Source organism: Vipera berus (genome assembly GCF_964194415.1).
Source record: "Vipera berus genome assembly, chromosome: 1".
Taxonomy (NCBI): domain Eukaryota; kingdom Metazoa; phylum Chordata; class Lepidosauria; order Squamata; family Viperidae; genus Vipera; species Vipera berus.
In genome coordinates this window covers 320,743,849-320,764,170 of record NC_138202.1, presented here as the reverse complement: position 1 = coordinate 320,764,170, position 20,322 = coordinate 320,743,849, and the positions used below count along the sequence as shown (strand labels likewise).

Sequence of the window (20,322 nt, the reverse complement as noted above, 5' to 3'; positions counted from 1 at the left end):
GGGCTATACGTCCCTGACGGCTCCGTTGACCCAGCTCCTCCACAAGAAAGTGTCCTGTTCCCCTACTCGCCCTTAACTCTGCCCTCCCCAGCTGGGAGGTGCTCATGCAAATTCCAGGTCAGCCATCTCTGTCTTACTTCCTCGTAGTTTCCTGAGTAAACAGTCTTACTGTGTTATTACAGTGAATACCTCATGATAAGGGCCTCTGCCTCTGAGATTCAAGGTTCTGGTGATGACCTATAAAGCCCTAAATGGCATGGATCCGGGTTATCTTAGGGAGCACCGGCTGCCAGCATCAGTCTCCCATCCTGTGCACTCCCACAGGGAGGGCCTCCTTAGGGTGCTGCCAGTCAGTGAGTGCCGGCGGGTTATCCCTAGGGGGAGTGCGTTCTCTGTGGGCACGCCTGCCCTGTGGAACGACCTGCCTGTGGAACTCCGGACTGCCCCTGACCTTCGTTCATTTCGCTGGGACCTAAAAACCTGGTTGTTTGATTTTAGCTGGCCTGGACTGAGGGGTTTTAAATTTTTAAATTTTTAAATTAAATTTTAAATTTGGGCTAACGTTATTTAATTCTATTTTAATTTTAACTGTATTCTAACTTTTGTACTGTTTTAACTGTTTTTAACTTTGCCCTGTAAACTGCCCTGAGTCCTTCGGGAATAGGGCGGTATAGAAATCTAATAAATAAATAAATAAATAAATAAATAAATAAATAAATAAATAAATAAATAAATAAATTGCTCTTAACCCCTCACGCCTCTCCAGTGGCTGCCAGAGGCCTCATTTGGGGAGGGTCCACCTCCATGCATTTCAGGGGTATCTGCACTGGTCCCATCCTTTTACCTCACTATGTAGGGAACAGAGCTAAGGGGGACTGCCCTGGCTCTCCTACTTCCCAAGATACGCTAAGGTGATCTCTGCGGTAATGCCTCTGGTCTCTTTCAATGCCTGTCCATAGCAGATGCTTTTTTTAAAAAAATCTATTTCTTCTTTGTAATTCCAGATTGCTTTGAAAAACCTAGCCTCCATCCCCGTCGGCTTCAGGCCTTTGCCACTTCATAAGCCGGATCCCGTTTGTGCCAGGCGTGTAGGCCTTTTACGTCAGACACAGGCAGCCTTTTCTTTATCGCAGCGTGTCGTTCACAATCTGTCTCAAAGGTTTTGTATAAGAGTTACTTCATCGATGGCATGTGGCATTGAGTTCCACAGGCCCTGCTTCCTGGGTCTTCGCGGTAAGATGTTGACTTTCTGATTTCAGCATGTGCCTTCTTGCCGTGGAGAGTGGCTGGGCGTCTCCTGATGGTTTCAGCATTTTTAAATACCTCGGTTTGCATTTCCTGTTACTGTCTGTCCAGATAGAGTTGCATGTTGTCCTCTTATGCAATGCTCACATCCCTTCCTCAAAACCTAATCGAATGGAAGGGATACGGGCCCAAAGACCTCTCATGGGTGGATGCCTCCTCCGTACATGCTCCGGACCTCGTACGGGCTTTCCACGACCAGTTTCCGTCCTGACCACATCCAGACCATCAGACCCGGGGGAAGGGCCCTGCGGTGGGGGATACTGTTGTGACCCCGGCCCTGGAGGGTGCTTTATCTTCACATGCTGACTCGGAGGATGACTCAGGGTATGATAGGGGAAAGGAGGAAGCTGACACGAGCAACGTACCGGAGGGGCCGACTCCCCTGGTGAGTCAGCAAGAACTGACTGTGGCTGACGTGCCTATGGACCCCAGCCAAACAGAGGAGGAAAAAGAACAGCAAGCAGAGGCCGGCAGCAGCAACGGGGAGCCCCTATTAGATGCAAGAGAAAGATGTAGGATACGTCGTCAGCAGCAGCAGCAACCATTGCAAAGTCCCAAGCGGTGTGGATGGGAGACATAGGGCCACACCCTACAGAGTATAAAAGGGGCGTGGCTGCGCAGGAAAGGAGTGGTGAACAAGTTTTTTGCGTTTTGAGTACTGTGTAATTACAAACTGTTCTTGAAATTTGTAACGTGTCTGCCTGTCTACATCTGGACTTTGAAGCTGCTGGCCATCTGCCAAAGACCTTGGAACATCGCCCGGTAATTACAAAAGTGCTATATGATTCAAACCTTGGGAAGGAGTTAACTGTTAAATGACCAGCTTCCGTTTATTCAGCCTGCGTTTGCTTCTGCTGGACTTTTGAGCCTCTTTAAGGCTACTCATTGGGAGCGGAAAGAACAAATTTGTTCACCACCCTATAACAAGCCACCTTTAATCAACATGGACCCCCAACAACAGCAGCAGTTGCTAGCTGAGAACCAACTGCTACGCCAGCAAGTCACACAGGTTGCTGGTCAAGTGGCTCAATTGACTGTGCCTGCCCCTCCCCAGCCACGTTGGAAATGTCCAGTAGCCATGCCAGATAGGTTCACTGGGCTGTTGTGATTCAGGGTCAGCCTGTGGGTTCAGCAGTTGGGTCGGACGACTCAGAGGAGGAGGAGGGGGGTGTTGAAGAGCTTGCTGAGGGGATTGGACAGCTTGATGAGAGCCCCCAGCCAGGCCCCTCTCATCTGGTCACGACGCAGACCCAGCTGTGTGAGCCTGACAGCGTGGATGAAGATGACCCACAGCTGGCCCTGTTCTAGGACGCCCGACGCAGGAGGCAGTCAATCAGGAGTAAACAGAGGAAGGCAATGGGGCACCTCGGAAGGAGGGAGAGAGAGGCCACGCCCTGAACTATATTTAAGGGGAATGTGTGGGAGGGCTGGTTTGCTGAAGGCAACCACTTGGATAGTTCCTGTTTCTTAGCTCCTGGTTCATGGTTGGTGTCTTGTCTTGCTCTGTTTTATGTGAATAAATTTGGCAGGCTTTATTCCAGCCTCTTGCCGTTTGTAAAGGGGTTGTCCCTGCTTTTGCTGCAGGGCCGGTAGCAGGCTGGTACAGAACATGGGCAGCCGGACATGTTCTCAGCGTTCATGGGGCAGTGCCAACTGTATATGGCCCTAAGAGCGGAAGACTTCCCAGATGATCGAACTAGGGTGGGGTTCATCATCAGTCTTCTCTCTGGCTCTGCTGCCCGATGGGCCACACCCTTATTAGCCCAGAATAGTTCCCTTCTGACTGACTGCCAGGGGTTCTGGCGTCAAATGTACGAAGACCCCATTAGGGCACAGACCGTTGCAAGGTACCTCAGGGACATTAAACAGGGGAGGCACCTCCTGCAGGATTACATTGCAGAATTCTGACTGCTGTCTCAAGACTCCACCTGGAATGAGGCGGCATTAATGGATGTCTTCCAAGATGGCCTGTCGGAAGAACTGCAGGATGAATTGGCCAGAATTGAGGTCCCCCAACCTTCGATGCCTTGTTGGTTCAGTGTCTCTGGATCGACGCACGCCTGCAGCATCGGAAAAGTCGACGGATGGCCCCAGAGCCGCTGCCTGCGCCAACACCGTCAGTTGCTTCTCGCCCTGTGCCAGCAGCACCCCAAGTGGCCCCAAGCTTTGCAGCTACGGCAGAAGAACCGATGGAGCTGGGAGTAGCCCAACCCCACTTGAAGGCCCAAGAAAAGACTCGCAAACACCAGGGGGGTTTGTGCTTGTATTGTGGCGCACCTGGACACTTTGCTGCCTCCTGTCCACCAAAAGAAAGTTGGGGCGTTGAAGCCTGGCCCCAGGCCCCAAACTCGAATAAACAAACTGGGAAACGGGGCAGGCCCGGTCTAAGGGAAACCCTAGGCCGGGCACGTACCAGTTCGCCACCCAAAGTGGCAGATGTGGACTCTGGGCCCCCTCTGCATTTGATCCTTGCTTCCCAGGTTTTTGTGTCGAACTGACAAGGGAGTATTCCGGCGCATGCGCTGGTGGACTCAGGGGCCACCACAAACTTTATGGACCGGGCCTTTGCGACCCAGTGTAACATTCCCCTGTGTCTAGCAGATCCCCCGTCGAGGGTGGAAACCATCGATGGGCGGGAGCTGGTGGCAGGACCCATCAAATTTGCCACTTAGCCCCTGCGTCTGGTCATTGGATCGCATGAGGAAGCGATCCAATTCTATGTAACCTATGAGCTCCATTTCCCTCTGGTCCCGGGGATGGCCTGGCTTCGGACTCATGATCCTCAGGTGGCGTGGTCACGGAATGCCATCTCCTTCCCGAGTCTACAATGTGTGGACCACATCCGCCACACCTGTGCCAGCCAGGAAGTTTCCGCCCCTGCCACCTCCTTGCCTTCTGACCTAGCAGATTTCGCCATGTTCAGTGAAAAAGAGGCGGACCGTCTGCCCCCACATCGGCTGTACAACTGCCCTGTGGACCTTGTGCCTGACGTGCCGCTGCCAGTGGGACACCTGTATCCCATGTCGGAGCCCGAATTGGCCACCTTGCGGGACTTCCTGGAGAAGAACCTAGCCAGGGGATTCATCCAGCCCTCGTCCTCTCTTCTCTCGGCCCCGGTTCTCATCGTCAAGAAGACGACGGGGGATCTGCGCCTATGCTGCGATTACCGCCGGCTGAACGCCATCACTGTGAGGAATCGATATCCCCTGCCACTGATTCCGGAGGTCATGGAGAGGCTGTGTGAGGCAACCATCTTCACGAAGTTCAACCTATGTGGGGCCTACAACCTGGTGTGAGTTCGTGAGGGCGATGAATGGAAGATGGTGTTTGGCACCCGATACGGCCACTTCGAGTACACCGTAATGCCGTTCAGGTTGACTAACGCCCCCGCGGTCTTCCAACACTTCATGAATGAGGTGTTCAGGGACATGCTGGACGGGTTCGTAGTGGTCTACCTGGACAATATTTTGATCTACTCCCGGTCCAGGGAAATCCACCTCCAGCAAGTACGCCTGGTTCTGCAACGCCTTTGGGAGAATCAGCTCTATGCGAAGCTGGAGAAGTGCCAATTCTTCCAGACTTCCATAGAGTTCTTGGGCCACATCATCTCTCTCGAAGGCATCGCCATGGACCCACAAGGTGGAGGCCTTGTGTAGTTGGGAACCCCCTCACCGGGTGAAGGATGTTCAGCGCCTTCTGGGGTTCGCCAACTACTACTGCACCTTCATCCTGGGCTACACGTCCCTGACGGCTCCACTGACCCAGCTCCTCCACAAGAAAGTGTCCTGTTCCCCTACTCGCCCTTAACTCTGCCCTCCCCAGCTGGGAGGTGCTCATGCAAATTCCAGGTCAGCCATCTCTGTCTTACTTCCCCGTAGTTTCCTGAGTGAGCAGTCTTACTGTGTTATTACAGTGAATACCTCATGATAAGGGCCTCTGCTCTTATCCCCTCACGCCTGTACAGTGACTGTCGGAGGCCTCATTTGGGGAGGGTCCACCTCCATGCATTTCAGGGGTATCCGCACTGGCCCCTTCCTTTTACCTCACTATGTAGGGAGCAGAGCTAAGGGGAACTAAACTGGCTCTCCTACTTGCCAAGATATGCTAAGGTGACCTCTGTGGTAATGCCTCTGGTCTCTTTCAATGCCTGTGCATAGCAGATGGTTTTTTTTAAAAAATCTATTTTTTCTTTGTAATTCCAGATTGCTTTGAAAAACCTAGCCTCCATCCCCGTCGGCTTCAGGCCTTTGCCACTTCATAAGTAGGATCCCATCTGTGCCAGGCGTGTAGGCCTTTTACGTCAGGCGCAGGTAGCCTTTTCTTTCTCGCAGCGTGTCCTTCGCAATCTGTCTCAAAGGTTTTGTATAAGAGTTACTTCATCGATGTATCATGTGCCTTCTTGCCGTGGAGAGTGGCTGGGTGTCTCCTGATGGTTTCAGCATTTTTAAATACCTTGGTTTGCATTTCCTGTTACTGTCTGTCCAGATAGAGTTGCTTGTTGTCCTCTTATGCAATCCTCACATCCCTACCTCAAAACCTAATCGAATGGAAGGGATATGGGCCCGAGGACTTCTCATGGGTGGATGCACATTGTCCTCTTATGCAATCCTCACATACGACTGGATGATGATAGGAGTTTGTACAGAATTGTTGACAAGAACCCAATGACGTCACTCAAGAACCAAATTACCAAGATTACCGACAGACTCAAGAGGCAGAAGAAGGTCCATGAGGAAGATTTAAATATGATCCGACCTAAGGACTCACCCACAGCGCAAATCTATGGGTCACCAAAGATCCACAAAGCAGGTGTCCTGCTACGACCAATTGTTTCACTTAGAGGCACCCCAACCTTTGGATTAGCAAAGTGGCTGAGCGGACAATTCCAGCACCTGGTCGCAGACATTTCGACCACAGTAAAATCCTCAGAAGATTTTCTGAAGAGGTTAAAAACAATAACGGTGGAGGTTGATATAATATCATTTTTTACCTCTATGTCCCAAGGGCTGGCAGTGTCTTGTTATAAGAGAGCTGCTACAGGATGAGGAGCCACAGAATCCCAATTTACTCAATTCAGAGGATCTTGTTCAGCTATTGAATTTTTGCCTGAGAACATACTTTACCTTGAATGGTTGCATATACGAACAAATAAAAGGCACACTCATGGGCTCTCCCATCTCAGGGTTTATTGCCGAGGTAGTTCTACAAAAATTAGAGCATAAGGCTATGATCGACTGTAAACCCAAATTTTCGGCAAGGTACATCAAAAACATCTTTGTCATCATCAAACACTGAGACAAGAGTGGATTCATGGAAGGACTCAATTCAATCTATCCAGATATCCAGTTCACAGCAGAAGAGCAAACCAATAACAGCTTAGGTTTTCTAGATGTACTAATTAGTCATGAGCCTAACTGTACTCTCTCCACTTGTGTTTATCACAAGGCCACAAACACTGATCGGATTTTACACAATGATAGCAACCATCCTATCACACACAAAATTAGCTGTATCTAGGCGTTATTTAGCAGAATTAGCACCCACTGCAATACAACAGGCCCGGTTGCCCTTCGGGTGAGATTCAAGGTGCTGGTAATGACCTATAAAGCCCTAAATGGCTTGGATCCGGACTATCTAAGGGAACACCTGCTGCCGGCATCATCTTCCCATCGTCCTGTGCGCCCCCACAGGGAGGGCCTTCTCAGGGTACCGCAGGTTAATGAATGCCAGAGGGTTATTCCCAGGGGAAGGGCGTTCTCTGTGGGTGCGCCTGCCCTATGGAACCAACTACCCACGGAACTTAAGACTGCCCCCGACCTTTGCTCATTTTGCCGGGACCTGAAAACCTGGCTCTTTGAGCTGTTTGGTCCAGACTGTGGGGTTGTTAATTTAATTGGGTTTTCGATTTACTTTTGGGGCTTGAATTTAATTTAATTGTTTTAATTGATTTTGATTTTAATTTTTGTATTTCATGGTTCTAACTGCCCTGTAAACCACCCTGAGTCCTACGGGAATAGGGCGGTATACAAATTCAATAAAATAAATAAATAAATAAAATAAACAGCAGCAAAGTCTAAAGAACGAGCACACCTCTATGAGGTATGCATGCAAAATGTATACTTGGCGAATTTCATCCGACGCTGCTGCTGACATCAAGAACCACAACCAGTTGGAGACAGATCAACCACTGCCACCTGGGTGATACTTCCGTATATCAATGGAGTATCCGAGGCGGCTGCATGGATACTCGTGACCCATGACATCAAAATAGCACATAACCCACACAGACCGTGCAGACAAGAATAATGTGCCCTAAGGAACCCCTGCCTGAAGGTGAAATGTCATCTGTGGTTTACAGAATTAATTGTAACGATTGCTCATGCAATTATGTTGGAGAAACTGCGAAACGCCTTCGGACATGAGTTAGCAGTCAGGCGTAATGAACAACAGTCTCAGGTGTGGACACATACCATTGAGAACAGTCACACTTTCAACGTTGCAGGAGCTGAGGTCATCACCCAAGATCTGACCAAGGGCAGTCACCTACTGAATGAGGCCTGGCTGTCTAACCAGCATTCTATCAATCAGCATGTCAAGCTACCACCAGCTACCAGGCGCTGAGACAATACAGTCATGCAGGTAGCCAGAATGGGCGAATCACTGACCACCCTTCTCCCATATGAACAGGATACAAGGGCGCGACAGGGGACTACAAGGATTGGAAATACGGAAGCACAGACTGGACCCATTACAAGGTCGGGGAGGAGACAGCAGATCAGTGCGATTAATGCGACAATCATAGTGGAGAGATTACCATCCAGGATAAATACATTGCATGCTGACAGCTCATCCAGACATGACAGTGGGGAGAGTGATTCGGCAGCAACGTCAGACAGCCGTGCATCACAAGACAGACGTGACCGGTGGGCAGGGCAGGTGGAGAGAGGCAGAGTGGCAAATTTGAAGTGGATGTCAGCCAGCGCAGCCGAAACAAGAGTAATACAGCCAATTACGGGAAGGCGGGGGGTGGACGGACCTATTACATGCTCTGTGACTAAGTTGTTAACAACTAAAGGGATATAAGGATGAGTGTTCTCAGATGCTAGTTCTACTGAACTCCAGGATACAAAAGAGCCTTTTATTGTCACCATACCAAACATTGAGGAGGCATGAACAATAACACAGGTTAGCTGAATGGGTTAACCTTTTACCATCTTCACATTGGATGAATAAAAATATGAAAGAGCTGGCTCGCTTACCCATCGAACGACATGATGGCATGACAGGTGGAGTGATGAAAATGCAAGTGGAGCCCACTGTTGAGCCAAAGGAAGGACAGCGGACTAATATGACTGTGGCGAGATGTATGATAGGGACATCAACAAGCTGACACATGCAGCAGACCAACACCACGAATAACTGCGACAGCAAGAGCAATGATCCAGCCACAGCACTGAATGACCACGTGCAAAGCATAAATGCACCCGGCAACTGATGGAGAGAGTATCAAGATCAGAACAAGGGCCGGCTTATACAGCACAGCCTGAGTTGGTGCGGCCGAACACGGGAGAGCAGGGGGCAGGCAGACCGATTGCATGCTCTATGAGGACATGACATGCCTAAGCAGCAGACCAACACCACGATAGAATGAGACAGCATGAGTGATGGTCCAGTGACAATGCCAAGCGGCCGCGCGCAACAGGATGGATGCACCAAACAGCTGGGGGTAGGGAAGATGTCAAGATCTAAATGGAAGCCAGCTTGTACCGCTGAGCCGGAACTAGTGCAGCTGAATGTGGGAGAGTGGGGGCAGGAGAGCGGGGGCCGGGCAGGCCGATTACACATTCAATGAGCTGACAGTTAAACTGTCACACAGGTATATATGTAGGTTCTTCCCACCTTTAGCCCTTAATCTGATGATGTCAACAGGAGGCTGACAAAAACTCAGTGATTAAAAGGCTCTTTTGTATTCCAGAGTTCAGTAGCTTTATTGGTTTTCTAAATGTTTACTCCTGGGATTCAAGTATTTAAAATGATTAAGAATATGTGTGTGTGTGTATCTGTATATTGATATCTTCTATCTATCTATCTATCTATCTATCTATCTATCTATCTATCTATCTATCTATCTATCTATCTATCTATCTATCTATCTATCTATCTATCTATCTATCTATCTAACTATCTCTATATATATCTGCTTTGAGTATGGGATGCTTGTGGAAAATGCAGTCTGCAAAAACTGTACTTTAGTGATATTAAAGTCTATAGAAGAAGGAATGGCAGAATCTGAGGACAGAGTTAATAATAATAATAATAATAAGTTGGAAGGGACCTTGGAAGTCATCTAGTCCAACCCCCTGCTAAGGCAGGAAACCCTATACCATTTCAGACAAATGGCTGTCCAGTCTCTTCTTAAAAACTTCCATTGTTGGAGCATTCACCACTTCTGGAGGCAGGTTGTTCCACTGGTTAGTTGTTCTGTCAGGACGTTTCTCCTTAGTTCTAGGTTGCTTCTCTCCTTCACTAGTTTCCATCCATTGCTTCTTGTCCTGCTTTCAGGTGCTTTGGAGAATAGCTTGGCTCCCTCTTCTTTGTGGCAGCCCCTGAGATATTGGAACACTGCTATCATGTCACCCCTCACCCTTCTCTTCATTAAACTACACATACCCAATTCCAGCAACCGTTCCCTATATGTTTTAGCCTCCAGTCCCCCAATCATCTTTGTTGCTCTTCTCTGTACTCTTTCTAGAGTCTCGACATCTTTTTTACATCGTGGTGACCAAAACTGGATGCAGTATTCCAGGTGTGGCCTTACCAAGGCATTGTAAAGTGGTATTAGTACTTCACGTGATCTTGATTCTATCCCTCTGTTAATGCAGCCTAGCACTGTGTTGGCTTTTTTGGCAGCTGCAGCACACTGCTGGCTCATATTTAAGTGATTGTCCACTAGGACTCCGAGATCCCTCTCACAGTTACTACTATCGAGCAAGGTACCACCTATACTATACCTGTGCATTTGATTTTTCCTGCCTAAATACACAACCTTACTTTTTCACAATTGAATTTCATTTTGTTAGATAGTGCCCAGTGTTCGAGTCTGTCCAGATCCTCCTGTATCTTAAGCCTATCTTCTGGAATATCGGCTATTCCTGCCAGCTTGGTGTCATCTGCAAATTTGATGAGTTCCCCATCTATCCCCTCATCCAAATCGTTGATGAAGATGTTGAAGAGCACTGGGCCCAGAACAGAGCCCTGGGGCACCCCACTACACACTTCCTTCCATGTAGATGCAGTTCCATTGAGGACCACATGCTGAGTACGGCCTGTTAGCCAGCTACGAATCCATCTGGTGGTGATGCTATCTAACACACATTTTTCTATCTTATCAAGTAGTAGGTTGTGATCTACTTTATCAAATGCCTTACTGAAATCCAAGTAAATTATATCTACAGCATTCCTCTCGTACACTAGTTTTGTCACTTGGTCAAAGAATGCAATAAGGTTTGTCTGGCACGATCTGTTTTTGACAAATCCATGTTGGCTTTTAGTAATAACTTTGTTCGCATCAAGGTGTTCGCTGATTTGTTGTTTGATTATCTTTTCCAGAATCTTCCCAGGTATTGAGGTCAGGCTGATAGGTCTGTAGTTTCCTGGATCTATTTTTTCCCCTTTTTTGAAGATGGGAACTACATCAGCTCTCTTCCAGTCCTCTGGTAGTTCCCCAGTGCTCCAGGATCTTTGAAAAATATAGTTCAGTGGTTCTGAGATCACGTCTGGCAGTTCCTTGAGAACCTTGGGGTGTAATCCATCTGGTCCTGGTGATATGAACTCGTCTAGGCTGGACAAGTGCTCACTTACCATTTTCTTGCCTATCTTAACTTGCGTTTCTATTCTGTTTTTTATGGCACTGGTTTGGGTAGGTTGGACTGTTTTTTTCCCTTTGTGTAAAGACAGATGCAAAAAATGAGTTAGATAGTTCTGCTTTCTCCCTGTTGCTTGTCACCTTCTTGCCACTTTCCCCCACTAATGGACCAATCATTTCCTTAACTTTTTTCTTGTTTCTTATATGTTGAAAGAAGCTTTTTTTTGTTATTTTTGACTTTGGTCGCAAGCCTTAGTTCATTTTGAGCCTAAGCTTCCCTCACTTCATCTTTGCAGGCATGGGCCTAGAATCAGCCTAGAATCCCAGATAATCACAAGAAGACTAAATCCAACCTACCTTGAATTCTGTTGACCTTTATTTAAGTCCAGACAGTGCTAACTGTTAGTTGAGAAGATTCCAGTGCATACCCATGATTAGTAATAAATTAGTTTAATTGGAACTTGAAGTGTGGTCCTAATCTTTTGTGCCAGACAGAAATTATAGTTATGGATTAGGCCAACATTTGAAAGCTGTATTCATTCTGAGGTTGTGGAGTGAAGGAAAACATGGTCATGCTATCAGCTCTGCTGGGAGGCCAACCATTTTTAATTCTTCTTCTTGAACCATTAATATTGTTTTAGGAACATAGCAGTCCCATTTTCTCCATAGTGTATTTAAAATTATAGGTCTCAGTCAGAGGCTGGAATATAAGTCTCTCATATAAGTGTCATTTGGAAGATGAAGAGTAGGCTAAAATGTTAATAGAAATATTACTATTAATCATCTTATTAATAATAAGTTAATTAACCCAAATCATAATGGTTGGAACTGAGAAGAATTGAAAATAAACAACACTGGGAAAAACTACAGATATGTCACTGCAGTATAAGATAATGGAGGACAAGATTTTTCAAATGATAGTTAGTCCGCTATCATTGCTGTTTCCCTGAACAGATATGTTTTGTGGATATTGTAGCAGAAGCAGTGGGATTAATGTTAAGCATGAGCGATTAAGTCCACAGGTGAAAGACCAATTAAACTGATTTGTTGCTTATCATACCTATGCACAAGAGTTTTCTCAACTAATGGTTAACACATGCTTGGAGTTAGATAAAGGTCAACAGAATTGTGATGTGACCTTGAGCCAGTCACTCTCTCAGCTCTAGGAAGAAAGCCAGGACAAACCCCTTCTGAAATCTTGCCAAGAAAACTGCAATCAGCAGGACTCAACATAGATACAGAAAAAGACACAAGGCCCTGCCATTTTGTTTGAGGCCTATCAAGGAGCACACAGCGGTGGGGCTGGTTAGTACTTAAAAGTGATCTAAGGGCAGGGGGGACACTCTTTAAACTCTCTTTGCCTCTTATCTAAATTTTATATACAGTTTTTATGGTTTAATATTTTACTTGTACACCACCCAGAGATCCCCTGTGAGGGAGATGGGCAGTTACTAAATTTTTTTTTATTAAAGAGTTTTACAAAAACAAAATTTTACAATATATCCCCAAATCCCTCCCACCCCAAACCCACCCACAGTTACTAAATTTAATAGATAAATAAATAATGCTGATAAAGGCTGATTCTAGGATAGTTAATTGGTTAATTTGATTGTGGTGCAATTATAGCTTTTTCTCCCAAATGTGGGAATCCAAAGCAAAGTAAGACCTTACGTGACCATCAGTGCTTTTTTTGTAAAAGAAAAAGGTGCCGGAACTCACACATGTCATACAATCCGCCTTGCCTACCCTACAAGGTTGCATCCAAAAAAGGTGCCGGAACTCCGTTCTGGGCATTCTATGACAAAAAAAGCCCTGGTGACCATAATCAGCAATTGATAGCAGGTTCCCAGATCCCTTATGTTTTGAACGCAAAACCTTTTGCATCAATGTTTTGCACTCTTCTTGAGCAATAGTTCTGGAAAAGGGATTTTGTTTGTAAACCGCCCAGAATTGCCTTATTGATGAGATGGGAAGCATATAAATGTAATAAATATCTAAATAAATTTTGTTGTTGTTATATATAGTTGGAAAACTATAGTTTTATACTGGATAGAGGAAAGAGAAACAAGGATGATATTTGGGATGGAAAAATATACTTGGAAAATCTAGACTGTCCCCCTTGGGTCATCCTTGGGTTAAAATATACTTCAGTAGCCACACTGTATGAAATTATAACCTGTGCCTTCATTGTTATACATAAGCACACAGCCTACAACTGCACTTTAACTCATACCAAAAATAAAACTGATTTTTTAGAGCACAACCAGCTGAATGTCAAACAACTACTGTGTCTGAGACAAGGTTATGGTAAAATCATCCAAGAGAAGCAGGGCTGGAATGTCAAAGTTCAAGCTTTGGCAGTTGGAAAATATTTATATGGTTTTAGTATATTTAATATGTTAATTATTAACTTCAATGCACACACCTCTTTTTACCAAAAACTAGCATGAAAGTTGCAGTTCTGTCTCTTACTAGATTGCTACTGAATTTCCTGTAGTTTAAAAAAGTTTCGTGGCATTACATGCTGGCTGTGCACAAGAGGTTACCTATCTCTGTTGTGTAAGCTTCTTTTTGAACTATTTGCTGCAATTGATTTGCTGAACTATTCCATGCCTTGACATGGCTGTTGTGCCCCAAAGAAATAGAATAGGGCATTAAAATAGCTCTGTCAAAGAATTCAGTTATATTTTTGGTAAAAGAAAATATCTTAAAAAAGAACAAGAAACACAAAGAAGTCAAGCATTCTCATAAATGCTACCCTTGTGGTCAGAGAAATGTTGTACTTCCAAGAGAGATTTGCCCAAAATGTAAAATAACACTTAAAAGTTTGTTCATAATCTTTGTTCAGGAAAGAAGCCAAACTAAGTCATACTTTATTTTACTGTGTCCCATGTTCATGTTTTCCCACTTTGCCGCATTCTCGGTTTGTATGTTTATTTTAATTTGGGTTTGCAGGTCTTAATGAAGCCGCTGTTTTCCACTGTGAAGCTCATAACAAGAAAGGATTAGCAACATCATCTGAAGCCCGAATCAATATAAAGGGTCAGTGTTATATGTGAGAGTATCTTTATTGTTCTAACTAAAATTTTGTTAATATGCATTCTGGGAAAACCAAGTTGCATTTCTTGCTGAGGTCCACTGCTCTTAACAATAATTGTTTCATAACTTACCCTATAAAGTACCTTTTAAATTAAATTTAAATTTATCTTTAAATGTATCTTCCAATGTTTTTGATGAGGCAAGGAGATATACGTATTTTCTATAAAAATGAGAACAGTACTGTACTGAAAAAGCCCTTTTTAAAGACTGCTTTGCATTTCTCAAAGTAATAGAATTCTTTATTGGCCAAGTGTGGTTGGACACATCTCACTGTCAAGCAACATATAAAAGTGATCTTAAGTTTGCAATCCTATCCTGCTGATTAGGAGGAAAATTGATTGAACTCAGACTAGCTTTCTTTTCAGAAGACATCTATAGGACTGCACTGTTCAATATTTGTTTTACATTTTTAGTTGGAGGGTTTCTCCAATTCACTATAGGATAAAGTCTAAGATAAAAGTCAAAGCCCCAGATAAAGACAGAGTTCAGATCTGGTGCTCAAACAGTCATGTGAACTTCCCATACTTTCCCGGCTGGGCTTATCTGGTAGGATTGCTGGAGTAGCTTTCTTAAACTTGGATGAATTGTGCATTATACGTAATTCCCATTATCTCCAGATGACATGTGGACTGGGGAATGAAGGTTATATTCCAAAATAACTGGAAAGTGCTTGCTTGGGTATGGCTGAATTAGGATACTGGATTTTTGTCAGATAAGCTTAAATTCAGATCCTCACAAAGTTTACTGAGTAAGTTTGGGTAGCAGCCCAGCTCACCAGGTTGTTGTAAAAATGACAGTGAATGAGAAAGCTGCATTGAATTCCTTGAAAAAAAGCTGGGAGAAAAATCAATATATAGTAAAATGATATTGAGAGAATATGCTTTCCAATACATTGGCAAATATCCATCCCAAATATTCAAACAGATATTTTGGACAGGCTGACAATCATAAATGAGAGAATTATTTTTGAATATCTTTTTGTTTCTAACACAGAACTTCCATCTTCACCTGTGAAGGTTCACGTTCTGAGTGCAAGAGCCCACACGGTGCTGCTCTCCTGGGTCCCAGGGTTTGATGGTTATTCACCTTTGAATTCCTGCAGTGTTCTGGTAAATAAAAAGTCATATTTAACAATTTGTAGTGGTTCTTGACGTGACGTTTTATATAATGCTTACTTTTTCTGTTTTCAGCAGCAAGGCTGCAAAATAAACAATTGGTGAGATGCTGATTCTCCTGAGTGTATTGGGGTTGCACTCTTCTTTTCGCTAAACCAGCCTTCCAGTCCCACCAACCCTAGTCAGTGAAACCAAGAGCCATCTTTTCTTGAAATGGTGCAAATTATGATCTAGGGAGAGAGGAGGTGGGGAAGATTGTTTTAAAGCCTAAAAATTCTAAATGTATAGCTGGCTTGGTAAATGTAAGCAACTCCTCATCCTGAAGATTTAAGCTGAACATTAATAATGGCAACAGCAACAAAAACAACAACAAAATCTTAGCAAAAAGAATGAAATTCCCTGACAGCCTTCTTTACTTTGTCCTTTCTGTTAAGTGGAGATGAATTCTTCCAGACGTTTCATTAGCCAACTAGATATGCTAGAAGGGAGTAGGGTTTGTTCTCTGTTTATGTACAAGTAGCTTGCCCTGTTAATGTTGGTGGGAGTGCTCTTGGTAGTTTCTTTATTAGGGTGTTGTTTATTGCTTGACTGTTTGTCAGAGTTGGTGACTCCTTAATTGGGGTATTGTTTACTGCTTGTAAACAATAGAATTAAAAAAGCAAAAAGACCAAAATTCCTCCTTACCCAACAATCAACATCCAAATAAACAGAGATTAACACAAGGATTAATACCAGATGAACAATAAGCAGTCTTTGGCAAGATATGAATAGATTTAGCTTTTTGCTGCTGTTTGCATGTTACCTGTTGTATTTGCTTGTCTCTTCTCCATAATCCAATCATCACCATTTCTTAAAATTGATGGGTGAAAGAGGACAAGTCTGTAGGGATCCCTCCCCTTCCAATGAAATCCTTGCCTTCAAATGTTGTCCTTGAATCACACCTACTCTAAAGAATGCGTGCAGATTTCTGGATGTGGGTTTTAGTGAAAATCACAGTTGAAGCCATGAAAATGAAGCTAGGGGCAGCTATTGTGATGCTGATCCATCTCTCTTAGCATCCAGTCTACTCTCAACAAGCATTTGCACACGATGGTAGATGTCAACTTTTGTGAAGTCTCTGTATTTTTTTGAAACTGTGTCCCACTCAGGAGAACCTTTTTTTTTCTTCCCCTTTAAATGCTTTTGCTTCTTGCCAGATTTTTTTTAACCATGTGTTGTTTATGCTAGCTTTCAAATGCCCTGCCTTTTCCCCACTGCTTATTAGGCTGATTTTAACTGCATTCCACATTCTAATTATTGGAATGTTTGGTGTATAAGCTCCTCAGCAAATGAATTAATGAACTTTTTGAACATCCATCCATTTTGCTTTTGTATTCTATCCCACAGGATTCCTGTAATCAACAAAGGAAAAAAATAGAAATAATCAAATGTTGCATAACCTTAGGCAGTGGCCACTTAACATTTAAATATCTTACAGCGCTGTTGTATACATTTTTGTACACAGTCCAGCCATGTCAAGAACTGTGGGCTTTTATGTAAATGAGTGCTACCCAATCATTTTCATTTCTACTGAAAAGTGGGAGACTTTCTTTTTTCTTCCTTTCTTTTGGCTTCTCTGAAACTTCTGGCATCACAGTAACAGTTCTTATTTGTGGCATTCCTGGAAGAGAGGACTGCCAGCCTTGGCACACTTAACTCCTTGGATTCCATCAGCTTCTGTAGACTTAATCTAATTACATATTGCACAGGATTGCAGCCTTAGGGTTAGGCCAGATTTAATCCTAATTGTAGCGCAGCAGACTCATAGAAATTAACTCCGTAATTTCATTGAGCCCACTGTCTGGATGACCCAAATCTGAGTATAGTTCATAAATGATAAAGGAGGAAGATATTGCTTATATATTTTGCCTGAAACGAAGCAAAAGAAAAAAGAAAAATTCTGAAAATGTAAAAACACAGCAGGTATTTGTATTTGTTACTGTTCTAATCTCTGTCTGTAGAGCTGTGCAAGAGCTTACTATTATAACCTTTCTTTTTTGAGAGAGAGAGAATACCTCTCCAGGGTCACCCAGTACACTAGAGGTATTAATGGAGATTAGAATGGTTATGGGTCATCCAACATTCTAGCTTTTACACTGCAATAGTGGTAATAATTGACAAATCACATTCCTTAATGTACTCAGAAATTATTAGCTTTTAGAGAAGAAAACTTTGTGCACCCTGTGGCAAAGAAAACAGCTGTTACATATATAGGATCTAATAAGATCAACAATCGAATCTTATGTCCTAATATTCAAATTACTTTGGAGGTTTGATTACACATATTTATGAGTAATATTTAACTGAGCTTTCTTTTGGAATCTGAATTAGGTTTTCATTTTGGGACTCATCATTTTGGGATATTTGCTGTGTTTTAAAAGAATTTTATTCTTGTATATAATTTTCATTACAGAAGGTTTTTTCACAGGGTGAAAACAATATAATTTTTAAGTTAAAGATAAATGAAGAAAAGTAGTAGAGAAGTGAAAAAGTCCCTAATGTCTTCAAATATGGCTGAGAAAAAGACTTATCTGAATGCCTGAACTGCTGCTGATTAGGTTAGCAGTCTAGTTCACTACACTGTTGGATGGCTTCCCATGTCTCCTGGTTATTAGCTGAAAAGTATCTCCAACTTCTTGATGTTAGTTGTACTGTGAGATAAGTCTAAAACATCTGAATATTACATTTGAATAGTTTGGATTGGAGCCATAAGGTCATTGCTCTTTATTTCTTTTGTGATTGTTTATTGACAAATGGAAAACTCCAAAGAGATGACAAAGTAAAAATTGCACATAAACAGAAAGCCCAATTCCTCAAAAAAAAAAAAATGCAAGGGCACAGAGTCACTTGTGCAGAGCAGGTTTATAGTCTTCACCCTTTGAGATCATGCTATGGTTTTAAATAATTGCTTCATGCTGGCAAGGAAGTGCCTTTCCTTGTTGATAGCCAGGCCACATCAGCATTTCCTGAAACTTGATTCATTCCATTGCGAGGCCAGGGCGAATGTTTTTCCTTTTAGTACCTAAATGAAATTTAAGGAAAGATTTCCTGGCAAATTTATGTGCAGGTGATCCTGGCTTTTCAGTTTCCTATGATATAGGCACAAAGTCTATTTAAACCATCCTCATTACCTTTTAACTATTCTGAATAAACAGCTTTTAGGGACTGTAATAGCTGGTGGAAAATGCCTTTCTTTTCCGGATGTCATGTTGATGGTATTCATACTGCATTGTTACTGACGCTACGGAAATAGATTAAAGAGTTTTAAAAAGTTAGCCACATTCTGAAAGTTAATATTTTATATTAACTATTACATGCATAAATGAAAACTATAGAAATACAATTCTTATTCAGAAAGTATCAAACTTCCAAAGTTAATCTATTTTTAAAGCAGTGTATCTGGGATATCAAACACTGGACTAAAATTACTGAAATGTTGATGTTTTAAAAGATACCATGGTTTAGTTACTATGCTTAAATCAAGTTAAATCAATCTCTTCCACCTCCTTTTTTACTATATAGGGGGATTTAAAAGCCAGAGGTATATTTATAACTCTTAGAAATAAAACAATCCAAAAGTAGGAACAGCTGGTTATAATTACTTCTCCATTTACTTGCCAAAGCATCTCATAGCACTATTGAATGCTTTTTATGCTTTTCTTTACAGAGGGTACAATAGTATTTAATGCTATTATTTATTGAATGCTGCAAAGGCTGAAAAGAGACTGAATTGAAACGGTACCTATTTTTCTGCATGCTTAAATGCATGTGTGTATGTGTGTGTGCTCAGGAATGGGATTGGGAATCCTGTGAAATGTATCTTTACTTATTCACTGAGACATTGAAATGCCTACAAAAGGGAACAAAGCTTTTTCCACTGCAAGTGGGAGTATGAGACATTCCTTTGCTCTCTGATGACAACCATAGTCAAATCTGATTGGGTAAACAACTATATGACCTTGCCTTGCTAATTATGTTATTCCTGATAGCCTTGTTGTGTCTACCGAGAGAATGGCCAACCTTACATTATAATTGTATAATTATCAAAACCTGTAACATAAGGTAGTGCCGCAGCAAGTAAAAGGCAATGAGTTTTGTGGGAGTCATAGAACACCTGAATATATGAACATTTTGGGCTACTTAGAACCCTTCCTTAAAAACAATTTCAGTCATAAACCCAATCCCACCCCAGTCTCTTTGACTTTAGTTCCAATCAATTTTTGTAAAAATAAGCAAAGCTTATATTGTTAACAGCATTACTTTCATCTGCTACTGCCTGAGTTCCACGTAATGGCAGGACTCCAGATAAGGCCAAGTCTTTCTTTAATCCATCCAGTTCCCATCATGGAGGAATACCATTTCGTACTTTTAGTCATCAAAATGTTTTCTGTCAGCCCTGGCAAAGAAGGAATCCTCAGCCTCCTTCTTCAAACTCAAAATGAAGCATGGATATTGACAAGAAATATTTTCAGAGCATTCCTTCCTTAACCATCTTTGCTTAATATTTTTTTAAACTAGGTGAAGGAAGTTGATGCACCAAGTAATACTTCTATTATGATTTTTAACACTTCTGTACCACCACATCAGTATCTTATTCAAAATCTATCAGCCATGAAGGATTACAACATCAGTGTTTCTTGTATGAATGAAATAGGATGGTCAAGTCTCAGCCCTTGGATTATGTCCAGTACAACTGAAGGAGGTAAGAATTATGAACAAAGCAGCATGATGGACAGAGGAATGAAAGGTCAGTCTCAAGGATATTTGCAATAGGTCAGCTAAAATTTCTGATGCTCTATGGTTTAACCATAAGCCCATTTCTTCCTTAAATTTGTGTATTGAAATAAAGATAGGGGTAAATAAAAATAAATGTGATGCAAAATGAGATAAATGCATATT

At 43.0% G+C, this 20,322-nt stretch overlaps 1 protein-coding gene across 2 annotated transcripts in view; it reads left to right on the top strand.

Moving 5' to 3' along the window:
• Window positions 1-20,322, top strand: part of MERTK (MER proto-oncogene, tyrosine kinase) — a 95,993-nt gene that overhangs the window by 22,554 nt on the left and 53,117 nt on the right. For both annotated transcript variants that reach the window (XM_081313096.1, XM_081313095.1), the window contains exons 5-7: window positions 14,126-14,212; window positions 15,263-15,378; window positions 19,942-20,125. In XM_081313096.1, the coding sequence (XP_081169222.1) occupies window positions 14,126-14,212; window positions 15,263-15,378; window positions 19,942-20,125 (387 nt within the window). The remainder of the gene's footprint in view (window positions 1-14,125; window positions 14,213-15,262; window positions 15,379-19,941; window positions 20,126-20,322) is intronic.